Here is a 15,531-nt window from a genome sequence, read left to right on the forward strand (position 1 = left end):
ACCTGCTGATCAGCCAGTACTGGTCAGAACACAAACTCCGCAGCACACACGCAACAGCCAGCGCGTTAAATGTTCTTTGTCTCATGGGTGCTAGGAAGGCAGTCCAGGAGCCCATGTGAAACACGAAGGCAGAGTCCGATAAACACTTTCAGATGGGGTGGACAAAGGTCATGGGGTAGAGATGGGGGAAGGGCTTATTTGGGACGAAAGAATCCAGAGAGGCTGCTTTGGGGAACATGGCCTGAGAGTCAGGCCTGGAAGACAAGCTCCCCTAACGCGCTAAGGAGCAAAGGCCAAGGGCTCCCTGGAGGTGCCTCACCTCATGGTGCTCCACCCTTGGCCTTTGTAGGAGCCGCTGGTCCCTGGGCCAGGCCCTGCTGCCCCCTGGCGGCCACACAGTGCCCCGTTCCAGACCCTGAGTCCACCGTCAGGCTGTCGCTTGGAAGGCCCCCTGCCCCTGGCCTTCAACTTCTCCCTGTGCTTTTCCTTGCCCCCAGTCCCTGCCCAGGTTCAAACCAAATCCACAGCCAGGGAGAAGGGGCCCCCATCTGGTCAGAAAGGGCAGCTCATGAGCACGTGGCTCGGCAAGGAGGTGGCACCTTGCACAGAAACACAGGCCTGTGTGCCCGTGGGGCGTGGCGTGGGGAATCAAGGCCACTGGGTTTGGTGCTGGCTCTGCATGGCTCCCACGTGGGCTAAGGCACCCTGCGTACCCCTGCTTCAACCCTGCAAGCCCCCAGCCCTGGCTCTGGTCCTGTGCGGCCCCGTCACCTGGCACCACGATGGCCTCACTCCTCTGCCACAGTTTCACTGCCCCCTCCCCTCCACAGAGGAGGAAGTCAATCCCGAGGCCTGACCCCAGGTCAGACTCCAGATCCACCCACCACCACAGCAGGCCACGCAGCAGCCCTCGGCTGCATGGAGGCCCTAGGGAGGTGACCTGAGGTGCCAGCTGTGATGCGTCCAGCCCCTCCCTGCTGCCCATCCTGCCCACCCAGGGTGTCTCCTCAAGCCCCCAGGGTACCTGCAGCAAGGCCAGGTCTGCGTCCTGGGCCAGCTGCTGCAGGTTCTTCACAGCAGACGTGGTCTTGATCACACGCACCAGGGCTGGGGAGCAGTCAATCGGGAGCTCGCCCAGCAGGGACTTCTCGTCGCTGAGCAGCAGAAGGGCGTGGTACGGGCTGTGGGGCAGAGACACGGGTCATCACAACCAGCGAGCCCCAGGCCCTTGCCCTGGGTGTGCATCTGCAGAGAAGAGGCCGGGGAGGAAGCGGAAGACAGTGCTGTGCCCTGAGGCCTCTAAAAACCTGCAAGGATCACCCACAGAAAAAACTGAGGAAGGCCTGACGGGTGACCTGGCTCCATCCCACCTCTGGGATTGCCCAGCAAATGTTCGTTCGAAAACGAGTGAATCTTTCCTAAGGAAAGAGTCCCAAATATGGGAAAAGCAAAATCCCCACTGCAGACTATGAACAGAACTACCTAGAAATACACTTAGCAAGGAAGCCCGGGGCGGCGCACAGGCCTGGGGAGGGAGGGGGGACCAGGCAGTGCTTTGCTTTCTGTCGTCTCAACATTTTCTATTATGTACCCAGATTTCCTTTTCTGGTTAAAAAACGTTTAAGGAAACAAAGGACTTGATGGAGGAGGGGGAGGCAGAAGATTGGGCTCAGCGCTTTCCTTGAAGGAAATCAGTGACATGAAGAAACAGATCTCACAAGTTCTGATCTGAGCAGGAGGTCCGGTGAGTAACACCATGAAGACACAACGTCTCCCGTGGTTGGCTCCTGGCCCCTGCCATGATGCTTAGCCCCACAGCCCTGCCCAGGTCCTCGTCTGGGACCGCAGCACAGCGCCCCGCTTGGCCAGGCAGTGCTGAGAGGGCCCGTGGGGAACCTGGGGTGGTCATCTCTAGACAAAACTGGACACAAAGGCGTGTATTTTTACTCTGTAAACAGCAGCGCCCTACCTGCCAATTTCTGTGGCAGGAAGAGGAAAAGACGATTTTTGGAACCAAGTACTTGGTGAACCTCAGGACACAGGAGAGCAGGGCCCCGGCAGGGTGTGCGTGGGGCTGGCACTCACCGGATGGCCTTCAGGCTCCGCTCGATGGCCTCGGGGGGAATAAGGCTCGTGGCCGCGTAGTGGATCTTATGGGGCAGGCAGAAGCTCACCTCCAGCCAGCTGTTGACGTGGAGCCGCACCACGCCAGATGTGCACAGGCTGCAGAGAGCGGGCCGTCAGCCACCCACATAGCAGCTCCCAGCCGTGCACACAAGCCACACAGACATCCCTGAGGGCGCCTCCTCCCAGCACACAGAGGAAACTGCAGGGGGAGACTTCCAGAGCAAGAAAGCATCTTGTCCCGGACCTCAGTATGTGTAAGAGAAGAAAAAGTATTAGGAACACCCACAAAAACTGTATTCCTGGCCAGCCCTGGAAACTCTAGTCCAACTAGAGAGCCAGGGCTCCCATCTCTGTCCCACAGGCTCAGTGCACTAGGGGTATCCTGAGGCCGCCTCTGCACACCTGAGGAAGGCTCCATCACAGTGGGCTGCCTGGCAGGGCAGGGCCTGTCACCAAAAGGGAGAGTTGAGCAGGAGAGGAAGGTCCTGCCGGGGAGGGGCCCATCCCCCTGCAGATACCAGCAGCCCCAGGGGCTCCACGGCCACCGCCAATGCCAGCCTCGGCTCAAACCTTCGGCTTCCCTCGTCTCCGTGATGGAACTTTGGTTCTTTCAAGCCCTGGCCTTGCTCAGGCCAGACATGGCAACTCTGTGTCTGACCCTCATTTCTCACATCCCACCTCAAACCATCTGTCAATCCTATCTGCTTCATGGCAGGGACAAAGTCCAGACCTTCTCCGTTCCGGCCCCCTCTGTCCGCCCTCTCCACTCAGACCCCCAGGGCTCCCACGTAAGCAGTCCCAACCAAGACCCCAGAGTGCCGGAGCCCTGTGCGACCTGCCCACTCTTCTCCGACCCTGTCTCCTCCCCGCCTCCCATGGGTCCAGCAAAATAGGCTGCCCTGCGGCTCTCCAGGCCCATGTAATTGCCCTGGCCACACACTCTCCCCCAGGTGCCCCGGGGTTCCTTCCCCCCTTTTCAGATCTCAACTCAAGCGCCACCTTCTCAGTGGCTCAACCATGAGCCAGGCCCCACAGGCTGCTCACAGTTCCCGTGTGTCCTGTGCACCAGGCAGCAGCACGACCTGCCGTCTCCTGGTCAGTGCTGTTTCCCGACCAGAATTCAGTCACAAGGTGCACTGCTCACCGTACAACCCGTAATGGTGGGGTACGTGGGGGCACTGAGGGCATTTCCTGAATGGAGGAAGGAAAAGGCCCGAGGAACATGTGTCCGCTCTGGGGGGACCATCTCTCAGGAAGACCCTGCCAGGAGAACAGTCTCCTAGCAGCGCCGTGCAGGGGGACCACACACAAAGCTGGGGCCATGGCTCCGTGGCATGGCACCTGGTGTGGACGTGGGGGGAGCGACTGCTGGAGCAGAGGGCAAGGGGGTCTGTGCCCAGCCAAGGCCCGCCTGCCCTGCCCGGGGTACCCTCCCCGTCACACTCCAGCCCCACTCTGCTGGCCCCGCTGGTGCTCAGGTCTCAGGGCTCTCAGGCACACAGATGCAGGATGCTGGGAGGCGGCCCCGCGCCCGCCCCCCCGCCGCGCCCACAGGCCGTTCTTACAGCCTCTCCCCACAGCTCCGCCCAGACGGACGGCAGAATCCATGGTCAGCAGTTTCAAATGTAAAAATAAGCCTTCATTGTCTCCAGCAGGGAATGGGCAACGGGCAAAGGACCGTGGGAAGAACACAAAGCACGTCTGTGACCTCAACTGCCCCAGGACTCCTGCCAATACCGGCGTCTGCTCCCTCTGCCTGTCCTGCCACCAGGGCGTCAGGAGAACCAGGCCCCCAAGAGCCCCCCTCAAGGGACGGTCTTAGGCTCTGAGCTGCAGGCTGTAGCTGAGTCTGGAGGGCAAAGGTTTGGCCAATGCTGATGACACAGCCCCTTAAGGTGAAACCCAGGCACGGGTTTGGTGACTGTCACAATTTGGGGAAGAGACCCCGGGTCCTTCCCCAGGTCCCAGTGGAGGACACCGCTCTTGGCTTCTTCCAGGAGGAAGCAAGTACACCTGAGCAGACAGAGGCTCCTGGAGCCTCCCCACTCCTTGGCCAAGGGCCTTTGTGGGCTGGACGGCTCACGTCAAACCCTGGGAAACAGCGTCTTCAGGGATCAAAAGTCACACGAAGGGGACCCAGGGTAGTGGCTCCACTTGCCTGGGCAACATTTATGCTCTCAGCATCTGTGTATGAGAGAAGCAGGCAGGGGAAACTGGGCGCCAGCTCCTCCTCCATTCACTTCACCCCTGCTCGGAAAGGCTGGTGGATTCAAAATCAAGGTCTTCCTGTCTCTGAGCTCCCCTCTAGGACACGGCTCAAAGTGCCTGCTAGAATGAATGCCGCAGAGTCAGAAGTAAACACTGAGAGGCCTCTCATTTCAGAGGTAGCCGTGTGGGCTCCTCAAGGAGCCCAGGGATGCCACGTGCAGGTTGCCGAGCCACATGGCACATGCAGAGGCCCCAAGCACTGGTTCGGGCTCCTGGGGCACAATTTACAGCCCTGCACTTGGGGGCTCCCACTCAGCGGTGCCGAGAAAGACACAGGGAATCGTAAGCAAACTGTGTGAACACGAGAAGCCCAAGAGAGTGGTAAGAAAAGGGATGGCGGGAGGGTGCAGGGGTGTGTATGGGCTGGGAGGGGGCTTGGGACAGGCCTCATGGAGACTCAGCTGCAAGTGCCGAATCTGGGTACCAGGGAAACGAAGAGTCAAGGCCTGTGCAGACTCTCCACCATGTCACTGTCCCCAGAGCCCTGGCCACACAGTCTGGGCACATGCTGGCATGGGGTCCTCTTCTCTGGGGGGAGACACGCCCTCCCTGGGTCCCTAGTTTCCACGTGGACTTTACTCCATGTTCCCAACACTGGCGACTGCCTCCCGTGGGGCACTTGGCACTGAGGCTGGTGCCTCTTTACAAACAAACGGAGCTCTGTAGCGTGCAGACCCTGAGCGCCATCTCCAGCAGCACCAGAGGGCCAGCTGCAGGCCCAGGCGAACCCCGGGACACCCTGGAACAAGCCAGGAGGGAGGGCGCCGCACTGGGAATGTCCTATAAACCCCACCGCCATCAAGAGGTGAGCCCGGAGCTGTGCTGAGGTCTGTCAGGAGGAGGAAAGAGAGATGTTTGCCCTTGTTTCTCAAGTGTGTGCGGCTTTAAGACAAGACTAGCAGAGCAGAAGTTGGGCCCGAAATGGGTCCTGGGAAGCTCTCACTTCTATTTGCTGGCAGTTAACGGTTGGGTCTGGGAACTCTGAGGAAAAACACTGCCCCTGTGTGAGGCTTATCCGGCCCCTCACACAGCTCCCAGACGCCGCCCCGCCTGCGACTTGAGATAGATGCTCCTCCAGAGCCCGCGTCCTGAGGCGGCCACACCGGCCTTCCAACAAGCTCTTATCTTTCACACCCCAGACGACTGTGCACCAGCTCATTTCATCAGCTCACACCTCAGCATCCTAGAGAGAATTTCAATTCCTAACCTAACGTCCTCCTCTAGCCTCGGACCGGTCACCCTTCTTCCTGCCCCAGGCCAGAGACCTTCGAAGCCAGCCCTACACCCTTTGGTCCAAACACAACATGCACTGGGACGAAACTGCACATGACCCACGAGGTCTGGGTGGGCTCCAAAAGGCCAACCTTGAAATGTTTAAGTTTAGGTTTAAGTGCGTTTCATGGCAACAGAGACTGAAATTCCCAGGATACTTGCGGACGTGTCTGTGGGCCCACCCCTGCTCTGGATGGGCAGCAGTGAGGCAGCATCCCCAGCGCACACAGCACCGCCCACAGGCCCGGACCTGGGTGGCTTCCCCAGGCTCCCAGCCTCCCGGGCCCACCACAGGCCCTGTCAGCTCTGAGAACTCTTCAACAAGCACTCCTTCAAGCCCCACGGAATCCACATCAACGGGACTCGTGTTTACTCATCCCTTCAACCACATGCCGAGCACGAGGGCTGTGTCACAGAAAGTGAGGGGATGTCCCTGACCTCATGGGGTGCTGTCACTCAAGTCACAAAGCTGCACAGGCAGACACAGGTGCTGGGCAAGTTGAGGCGGCCACAGGCGCCTAAGTCCCGGGGCACAGGACCGCCAGGCCACACCACAAACCCGGATTTTAATTAAAGCAGCCAATCCAGAGCCATTCCTTTGCAAAGTCCCACCCCAACCCCTAACCTCAACCAGTTCTCACAGCTTCCAGCCTCTCACTTCTGCTCTGAGAACGCCCTTCCCAGGGGTCAGCCAGCAAGTCTCCACCAGGAAAGAGCTGTATGTTCCCCACCGCCTGCACAGCCTCCCCTTCTTAGCTCCAAGGTGCAGTCCACCCTGCAGGAGCAGAGTGGGCCAGGCCAGACCCTCGAGGCCAACATGGACCTGGTGGGTCAGAGGGAAGGCCACAGACCAGGGGGCTCCTGGGAAGTCTCAGAGCCGCTGCTGTTGCCAGGCGGGGACAGGGGACGGGGAGGACACCGATGCCCCTGGGACTCCTGCGGGAGAAGCACCGCCGGTTTCCCTGGGGCCGGACCCAGGACCCAGGAGCCCGTTTCCAGACCCCACTTGGTCAGAGTGAGGTCTGGAAATAGGAAGGATGGGGTGGTGTTTCACCTGGAGGAAACTGACACACCTCGGTTCTGGAAGGAATCTAAGTGCTGAATGGTGGACCCTGGCAGCTGTTTTTGCCGCAAACGCTGACTCCTGTCCTTGGAACTAGTGCCACTAGAGGGTGCTGGGCTGCCGCAAGCCCCAGCTCGGCCGGCCCAGCAGGTCACCAAGGAAGCAGCCAACTCTCCAGGGCCTCATTCCCTCCAACTTTCCAACACAATTCAAACCTAAGAAATCACAGCTCATTATTCACTTAGAAACATAAAGTCTGGTTCTGGTTTGCTTTTTATTGTAATTCCACGTTAGTGTGAACTTAGCTTGTAGTCTAATCCTACTTGAGGCATGCAAACTCCCACTCAGAAAATGGCAACAGTTTCCAAGGAAGGGGTTTCTCATACCAGGCCACCCAGACCAGAGGGCAGTAATGCTCTTACTGCAGGAAAAACTGCCATGTGATCATGTGGAAAAAAAGAGACAGGGTCAGACTACAAGACCAGAAATCTGTTCTGGGTCAAGACCAAGGCTTCGCCAAGAGGTCTCCAGAGCAGGAGGGACCAGAAACCAAGGCAATCATGCAGCAAGGGGCGTTTCACGCTGCTCTGATCTCCCCCAACGCCCAGAGGTCACCGAAATAAAGAAACGGAAACTCCAGCCCGGACGCACACCCCAAAGGACAGCTCTCCCTCCCACATAAAGGCACCTGTGCCCCCAAAAGAACACGGGTGAGGGGGGAAAACTTCCCTGGCGGTCCAGTGGTTAGGACTCCGCTTTCACCACAGAGGGCGCAGGTGCAACCCCTAGTCGGGGAACTAAGATCCCCCAAGCTGTGCAGCTGGGCCAAAAAAGAAAAAAAAACCAAACAGGTGAGGAGTCGGAGCAGAGCGCTCACAGAAAAGGAAACAGGGATGTTCCACAGGTGAAGTCGTGCACACCTGCGTTCAGATAAAGCTGCCCTGAGACCCCGTCCTCCACACATCACGGTGGGCAGTACCCAAAAGCTCACAAGACCCTGTGCTGGCAAAGCTCAGGTGCTGCTGATGGGAATGCAGACTGAGCCACAGAAAGAAGCGCCTCCAAATGACACGCACACCTGACCTATTCAGCCCGGCAATTCTACTTCTAGGAATTTATCTCATGGATGCACAAGCACTCGCACGAAATAACATGGATATAGCTGAGCAGCACCTCTTTCAGCAGCAAAAGCTGGAGTCAATGATGCCCCAGGGAGGGGGCAGGCAGCTGTGCAGCAAGAAGTCAGTGCCTGTTTACCCAGACAGACGTCTGTCGGTAAGCTGCACGTCAAAGCGAGGAGGTAAAGGGCGAACCGTGCACTCAGTGCGCTCTGGCTACGAAAGGGTTCACCGTATGTGCTTTAGCACCTTGCGACGGGGCGCACGACACTCACTGCCTGATGCGCCGCACCTGCCACCAGGAAGGAGACCTGGTGAGGGAGCAACGGGAAAGAAACTCTGTGCTCTGACTTTCAGACTCAAAGGACAGGTGACCTTTTCAAAGGCTTAAGTTAAAAAAAAGGAAACTTACCAAAAGGTCATAGTGATTATCACTGGGTATGGGATTATAGATGATTTTTATTTCCTTTATATTTTTTTATATTTCCTAAATGTCTATAATAAACACATATCATTGGTGAAATCAGAAAAAATATTAACATTAAAAAAAAAGAAAGGGACTTCCCTGGTGGTCCAGTGGCTAAGACTCCACGTTCCCAGTGCAGGGGGCCCAGCTTCAATCCCTAGTCGGGGAACTAGATCCCGCACGCTGCAACTAAAGGTCCCACACGCTGCAGTGAAGATCCCCGATGGTGCTGTGGCCCCAGCTCTCAGATCAGGTCCACCTCCAGCAGGGAATGTGGGCCCACTGGACAGAACGAAACCCCGAGAAAGCCGGGGTGGGGGAGGTGCGGGAGCAGAGGAGAATGTGGGGAAGTTGGGGGTGGTGGAGAGGAGAGAGGCCTGCACCTACACACTATCTGTCCAGCAACATGCCTGGTGCTGCAAGGTCCCCTCAGCCCTGAGAGGCCCCTGGTGAGCCAACTGGCCAGATGCACTTGGGCAGACAGCCCCCCACCCCCATTCCCCATCCCATCCCCACTGCAGACCCAGGGCCAGGGAGCAGTGGTCAGAGCCACACGGACGCTCTTTAAAAAGAAGAGAAGTGGGGCTTCCCTGGTGGCGCAGTGGTTGAGAGTCCGCCTGCCGATGCAGGGGACACGGGTTCGTGCCCCAGTCCGGGAAGATCCCACATGCCATGGAGCAGCTGGGCCTGTGAGCCATGGCCGCCGAGCCTGTGCGTCCGGGGCCTGTGCTCCGCAACAGGAGAGGCCACAGCAGTGAGAGGCCCACATACCGCAAAAAAATGAAAAAAAAAAAAAGAAAAAACAGAAGAGAAGTGCCTTGCTGGTCCACATTTAAGAGAGTTGGTGCTGAGCCACTAATATGAGCAGTGTCTCCAACGCCTGCTGCCCTCACACACTCAGCGTCCCAAACCCCCACGTCCCCGGTGCGGGGGAAGCAGAGGCAACCCCAGCCCCAGCCCCTGAGCCTCAGTCTCCTCGTGGGTGAGGTGGTGACAGTGACCGTGCCTAATGAAGGTGGGCCTGGAACTTGGCACGGTGTTGCCCTCAGTCAGCGTCACCGTGCATTTCAGGTCCCATGCTCAGCTTTCTTCAGGTTCATTTTCTGGCTAAAGACAAGTCTGGAGGTGACCGTCCCAGCGGGGCTCCTCCCCAGCCTCCCCCCATCTCAGGCACAGCAGGGAAACGGCACCAGCCCGGAGAGGCCCATGGGAAGCAGGCCACCGTCTCACCTGTCGTAAGCGTCCTTGAGGTCCCTGGCCAGCTTGCACTTGGGCAGGATGTGATGGAACGGGGACTGAGGCCCATCATTTGCTGCAAGAATTGTAACACAGAGGACTCAGAGTCTGCACAGCGAGGAGCTTGCACAGGCCAGAAGACAAGCTTAACCTAAAAAGAATTTTAGGTGGCTGTAAACCAAACATCAGGAAATTCTCCACTGGTGTGCTCAACCGTCTTTATAAGGGATGTCTAGATTTACCCTTCACCAGTGGCCCAACCTGACCCTGTAGCCACAGCCCTCACAGGAAGAAACCCTTCTGCAGCTACCCTGCAGGCTCCCCGCAGGCTGCCAGAGCCACCCCCACCTCAGGCCAATCACTCCCTGCCTCACCCCACTCCTTCCCCCACACACACCAGTGCAATTTATTTTCATGATCCAAAGTCTCTTGTTAATCTTTTCTCAAAAATGTCTAACAGAAAATATATGTACTTAAATTAAACTTTTAAAAATTTCCTGTGAAAAAGTCACAGATTCTAAAGAGAATGTTTAAAAAACAAAACTTCTGGATTGTTATTAGCTAGTACATAGCTGGGCAAAACAAATATATTACACATTTTGACAACTAACTGTCAAACATCAAAAGATAACTTTTACTGAAAAAATGCACCCGAGTGACACAGTTCATGTACACTTCTACTTATTGTTAAAATTAGCCCAGGTTCACTGGCAAATCTGTTCCTAGTTTTCTTTTCTGTTATGGAGGTGCTGACCCGAGAAGACGGAGGTGAACAGTCTGTGACAGGTGGGCATCTCTCTGCTCTGAAATGTTGACAGTACACCAAAGCCTCATGGGGATCTATCATCAGACATTACTTTTAATAACTGGTCAGCTGATAACTCAGTTGGGTCCCCCTTCAATTTAGGTGAAAGCAAAGAACTCCCCCCCCGCCGCCAGCTCAATCTTCCTGCTGCCCCTCTGCATGCCCCCTGCTTCAGGGGACTGTCCAGCAGGACCAGGGCGGGGCAGGCGGTGCCTGACCTGCAGGAAGAGCCACCGTGCAGGGGTCTGGGGGGAGGGGAACGTTTTGGGCTGGGAAGCCACTCCTGGAACATCAGTTCAGGAATCTGGGTCTAGCTGTGTCCCTTGGGGATCTTCCTGTGCACCCAGGGCATGCTCAGCCCACCATACAGACCATAAGTTTCCACATCGGCCCACCCAACGGGGTCCCTGCCCAGAGAGGCCGCCCGCCGCCCTCACCGTCAGCCATGGCAGACACCTCGTCCTGCAGCGCCAGGATCAGCTTGGCCTCCCGCGTGAGGTACTGGCAGCGGCGCTCCTCGTGCTGCAGCACGGTGGCAAGGCGGCGGGAGAGGTTGTGCAGACAGTTTATCACCGATGGGTCAGCGTTGGCCTGCAGGAGAGAGGCCACAGCCAACTCGATCGTAGCACATGCACTCGGGGAGGACATACGGCAACACTCAGAGCCCCTCTCTGGGTGCCACCACTGTCCCCAGTCCTGGGTCCCCTCTAGGGCCTGTCCCAGCAACGTGGGCATGGAACGGCCGCCTGGACGGAACACAGATGGCTCCGTGGGGGTCCCCGGTGGGGAGGGAGGGGGGACACAGGCATTTCTAACAAGCAGAGAGAGGTGCCTATGCTCAGGGCCCCAGGCCAGGGCCATGCAGAGAGAGGTGCCTATGCTCAGGGCCCCAGGCCAGGGCCATGCGGAAGGCAGAGGATGTTCAGGCATCCACTCTGGACGTGACAGAGGCAGCCCAGTGGCACAATGGAAGGCACAGATCCCATCAGCCACCTGCTGTGCGACCCCGGGTCACAGGCTCTCATCTGAGAAAGGAGAACAGTGGCCCCTCTCTCAGCAATCAGTCAACATGTCAAGTGCTCAGAACAGAGCAAAACCCCTGGCAGTGTCTGCGGTCACCAATGTGCCACTGAGTGCTAGTGGACAGGATCGGTTGTGTGAGAATTTGGTCACACAGCCCATGTTACAACAAGGACACAGTGTGAGAAACAGAAGCACCAGGCCCACTGTTCAGTGAAGACCTGTCCTCAGGGTAAACAGCTCTTCCTGAGACCCTGGCTAACAGAGAAGCCAGGAGGCGCCAGGCCATCCCCTTCCCTCCGCGCCCATGCTCACTCTGGGACCTATCAGGGGCCACAGCCAGGCCAGGCGGGCGCATCCACCCAGGCCAAGGGTGGGGCAGGCAGCTGTGGGGTCTGTGAAGATGGGACACGGAGCAGATAACCAGCCACTGTGACTCAGTGCTCCAGGAGGCCACCAGAACAGCTGAGTCATCCCGTGGGTGGAGGTGGGAGGAGTGGTGCCCACGATTAGAACCTCTGGTCGCCCCGCTCCCGGTTATCTACAGGCAGGGCCCTGCGGTGAGTGTCCACAGCCAGGCTCCTGGGCCAGACCCTGACCTGACTCAGTAAACCCGTTCACCACCTGGAGCTGGAGACACTTTCTGAGCTCCTACAGACCCATGTTCGTAAACAGAACACACTCCAGGCAGCACACCTGTGCGGGGACAGGGCTGAGGGCTGACTCCACACCGGGCCCACCTACGGGCAGCAGCCCTGCCCCAAGCCCAGGACAGCCCCTCAAGTGTCCCCGCAAGGTCACGGAACGGAGGGTCTGGGGTATAGGGTGTACACAACTGCCTCAAAACAAAATGTTCTGCTTTAGATTTTAGAGAAATCTGTGTAAAATTCCTCCCCGCAGCAAAGCAGAGAGAGGAGAATGACCTGGGCGCATGGTTACTCCCTTGAAGAAGTAGCCCAGTCACACCTGAGAGCCTCATCCTCCATCACGCTCCTACTGGCTAGGGCACAACGGTGTCGCAAGTCAGGCATCTGGGGCCGCTCGCTCACACTCCGGGATGAGCGAGGATGGAGCGTGCCTGGGTGTCCCAACCGGCTGCACAGGCCAGGCTCGGCTCAGGGTGCCCACAGAGCCTGGGCTACGTGGGGCCACAGTGAGAAAGCGGCCACCCAGGATGTGCCAGCCCTGAATGGAGCTCGAGAAACACCCACTCTCCCCACACGCGACGTGAAGCAACAGTGAAGTGTAGGGATCTGCCTGCGAGATTTTCTCACCCTGAAACTTGTACCCAAATCCAGTCAGGCCTTCAGAGCTAACGTTCAGCTTGCGGAAAACACACGGACATGGAGCAAGCCTGACTGCACACTGAGATGGGTCCGACCGTGGACCCTTCACAGGACAAAGGAGGGGAGAGTCAGAGACCTGGAGACACAACCCCCAAGCTTGTGTGGGCTGGCTTCTGGTTTTCACCCAGGTTCAGACAGGTCAACGGGAAAAAACGCTGTGGCAACTAGGGCACGTTTCCATGGACCAGGTACTAGTTGATACCAACTTACGGTGAGTTCTGTCAGGTATGGTATAAAATAGCTGTCCCCCCTTTTCCAGAGATGACTTCTGAAGTATGTGGGGGTGAGCAGACATGGGGTCTGAGACTTGTCTTGAAATACGTGAGCGATGGGTTGGGGGCAGATGGAGCCAGGGTGCAAGGCAGCTGCTGTGGGATCTCAGAGACAGGTGTGCAAGGACCATCAATCTATTGTCACTAGCTCAGGGTTTGTTTACAACTTTTCAAAGTAAAAAGGGTGCACATTTTTTTTTAGCATGCACATTTAAAAATAACTACAGAAAAGAAGAAAAAAACTGGCCCACCCTTTATGCTATTTTAAATTCCTCCCACTGTTCACCTCACGGCCTCTGTGCTCTGAAATCCTACACTGCCCTGTTCCCACTGCTTTAACCTGGCAGTGAGCCACCCACCCGCTCCAGGGTCTGGCCTCGCCCCCATTTCTCATCTTCAGTGGCCACAGGACGTTTCAGTGTGTAAAACCACTACCCTGTCTAATCATTCCCCAACTACCGGATACCAGGATTATTTCCAGGCTACTTATTATAAAACTCTTCGTACAACTTTAAAATCTGCCTGTTTTCTTGACTGTCGGGTCCATGGGTATCATACACTCCGCTATCACACCCTGCTCCCCAGAGATGAGGGCTTGCCAGCAACGTCCAGGGTGGGGCCGAGGCTGCTTCTCATGGCCCACCCCACAGGGGCTATCAGTGCTGACGGGGGGAGAGCACTGGTCATGGTTTTGGTTTGTCTGTCTTTAACTTGAGTTCTCTTTGTGGATGTCTGTATTACGTAATGATATAAGTAATAAAGGGACACTGTGAAAATGCAAACACTATGGAAGTGCACGGAGCAGAAAGTAAGAGTCTCCTCTCGGAACCTCAAGTCCCAGGGACAGCCACCAGGAACAGCTGACTTTGTTTTAACTTGCAGCTCTTTATTTATCAACAAGGTGGGACAGTTTTAAGAATTAAGCTCCCTTCAGAAAGGAGAAAGCTCCATTCAGGAGCTTTTCCCTAGCATTTTTTTGATTCTGAACTCTTCAGTGAGACCTGTGGTCTTCACAACAGAAAAGCCTCAGTGGGAAAAACACTCTGAGACTAAGGCACCTGATATGACAGGCTCCCTCCTGCTCAGGCTCACCCGCGCCACAGCAAAGGGTACAGAGCACACTGCTCCTTGTCACCAAGATCTAGCCACTTTCTCACTAACACTTCTGTACAAAAGCCGTCGTGCAGCTCACATGTGCCCAGCCAGAAAGAACTACTGGATTCTTTGGTGAAAACCGATAGTGGGATATTTCTAAGGAATGCCATTATTTAACAGTATGGAATATATACATTTCCTAAATTTCAAAGTCCCTTCGTAGTAATACCAGCCAGTCCTTACCCAGGGGTGCTTTTTATATTTATTTAGAGCCCTTGTATTTTGACAGCTTTATTGAAAAGAAATTCCCTGTAACTAGTGAAAACACAACTTCAGACAGTGCTGGGAACTGCCAAAAGAAATAATTACACTTAATTATAAAACAACAGAAAATAACAAGTGTTGGCAAGGATGTAGAGAAATTGGAACCCTCGTACATGGCTGGTGGGGATGTAAAATGGTGCAGCTGCTGTGGAAAACAGCCTCAAATGGTTAAACGTAGAGTCACCACGTGACCCAGCAACTCCACTCCTAGCTATCGATCCCAAGGGAAAGGAAAACCTGCCTACACAAAACTTGAACACAAATGTCCTTAACAGCATTGTTCTTATAGCCAAAAGGTAGAAACAACCCAAAAGTTCACCAGTAGATAAACAGATAAAGTACGGTCTATCGTACAATGGAATATGATTGGGCCACAAAAAGGAATAAAGTACTGATATACATTATAACATGGATGATTCAATTAAAAGATTATTTTTTTAAAAAACTAAAAATAATTTTTAAAAACCCACAAGGACCTGCTATATATCCCTACTGTATAGCAGTAGAGATATATATGTATCTATAGATATACATGTGTATTCTTTTTCAGATTCTATTCCATTATAGATTATTACAAGATACTGAAGGTAGTTCATATATATACCTAACTGAATCACTTTGCTGTACACCTGAAACACTGTAAATCAACCACACTTCAATTAAAAAAAAAAGATTATAAAAAAAATGGATGAATCTCAAAATCATTATGTTAAGTGAGAGAAGTCAGACACCAGAGGTCACATATCGTAGGATCCCTTTTATGTGAAACATGCAGAACAGGTACATCCACAGAAAGAGAAAACACATTAGTTGTTTCTGGGGGCTGGAGGAGGGGAGAGAATGAGGAATAACTGGTGTCCTTTTGGGGCAACAAAAACTGGATAGTGGTGATAGTTACACAACACTGCTACCAGATGCCACCAAAATGTCTCTTTAAAATGGTTAAAATGGTAAATTTGATGTTATGTATATTTTACTTAAAAAAAAAGAAAAAAGAGGGAAACAATGAAGTTAGACTCTTCCAGCACCCCAGGAGGGCCAGTGCTGTGCCCACAGCGGTCTGAGCTCTAAGTCAACAACACGGTCACTGGAAATGAGCTCTGCCCTCTCACCCCCTCC

General features: G+C 55.2%; 1 protein-coding gene across 5 annotated transcripts in view; it reads right to left on the reverse strand.

Moving 5' to 3' along the window:
• NPRL3 (NPR3 like, GATOR1 complex subunit) overlaps nt 1-15,531 on the reverse strand; it is a 35,500-nt gene that overhangs the window by 7,115 nt on the left and 12,854 nt on the right. For all 5 annotated transcript variants that reach the window (XM_024759369.1, XM_024759367.1, XM_024759371.1 and 2 more), the window contains 4 exons: nt 10,793-10,946; nt 9,545-9,626; nt 2,086-2,223; nt 1,025-1,181 (listed from right to left, as the gene is read on the reverse strand). In XM_024759369.1, coding sequence (XP_024615137.1) covers nt 1,025-1,181; nt 2,086-2,223; nt 9,545-9,626; nt 10,793-10,946 — 531 coding nt within the window. The remainder of the gene's footprint in view (nt 1-1,024; nt 1,182-2,085; nt 2,224-9,544; nt 9,627-10,792; nt 10,947-15,531) is intronic.

This window comes from Neophocaena asiaeorientalis, unplaced genomic scaffold (genome assembly GCF_003031525.2).
Source record: "Neophocaena asiaeorientalis asiaeorientalis breed wild unplaced genomic scaffold, Neophocaena_asiaeorientalis_V1.1 scaffold254, whole genome shotgun sequence".
In the NCBI taxonomy this organism is placed as follows: domain Eukaryota; kingdom Metazoa; phylum Chordata; class Mammalia; order Artiodactyla; family Phocoenidae; genus Neophocaena; species Neophocaena asiaeorientalis.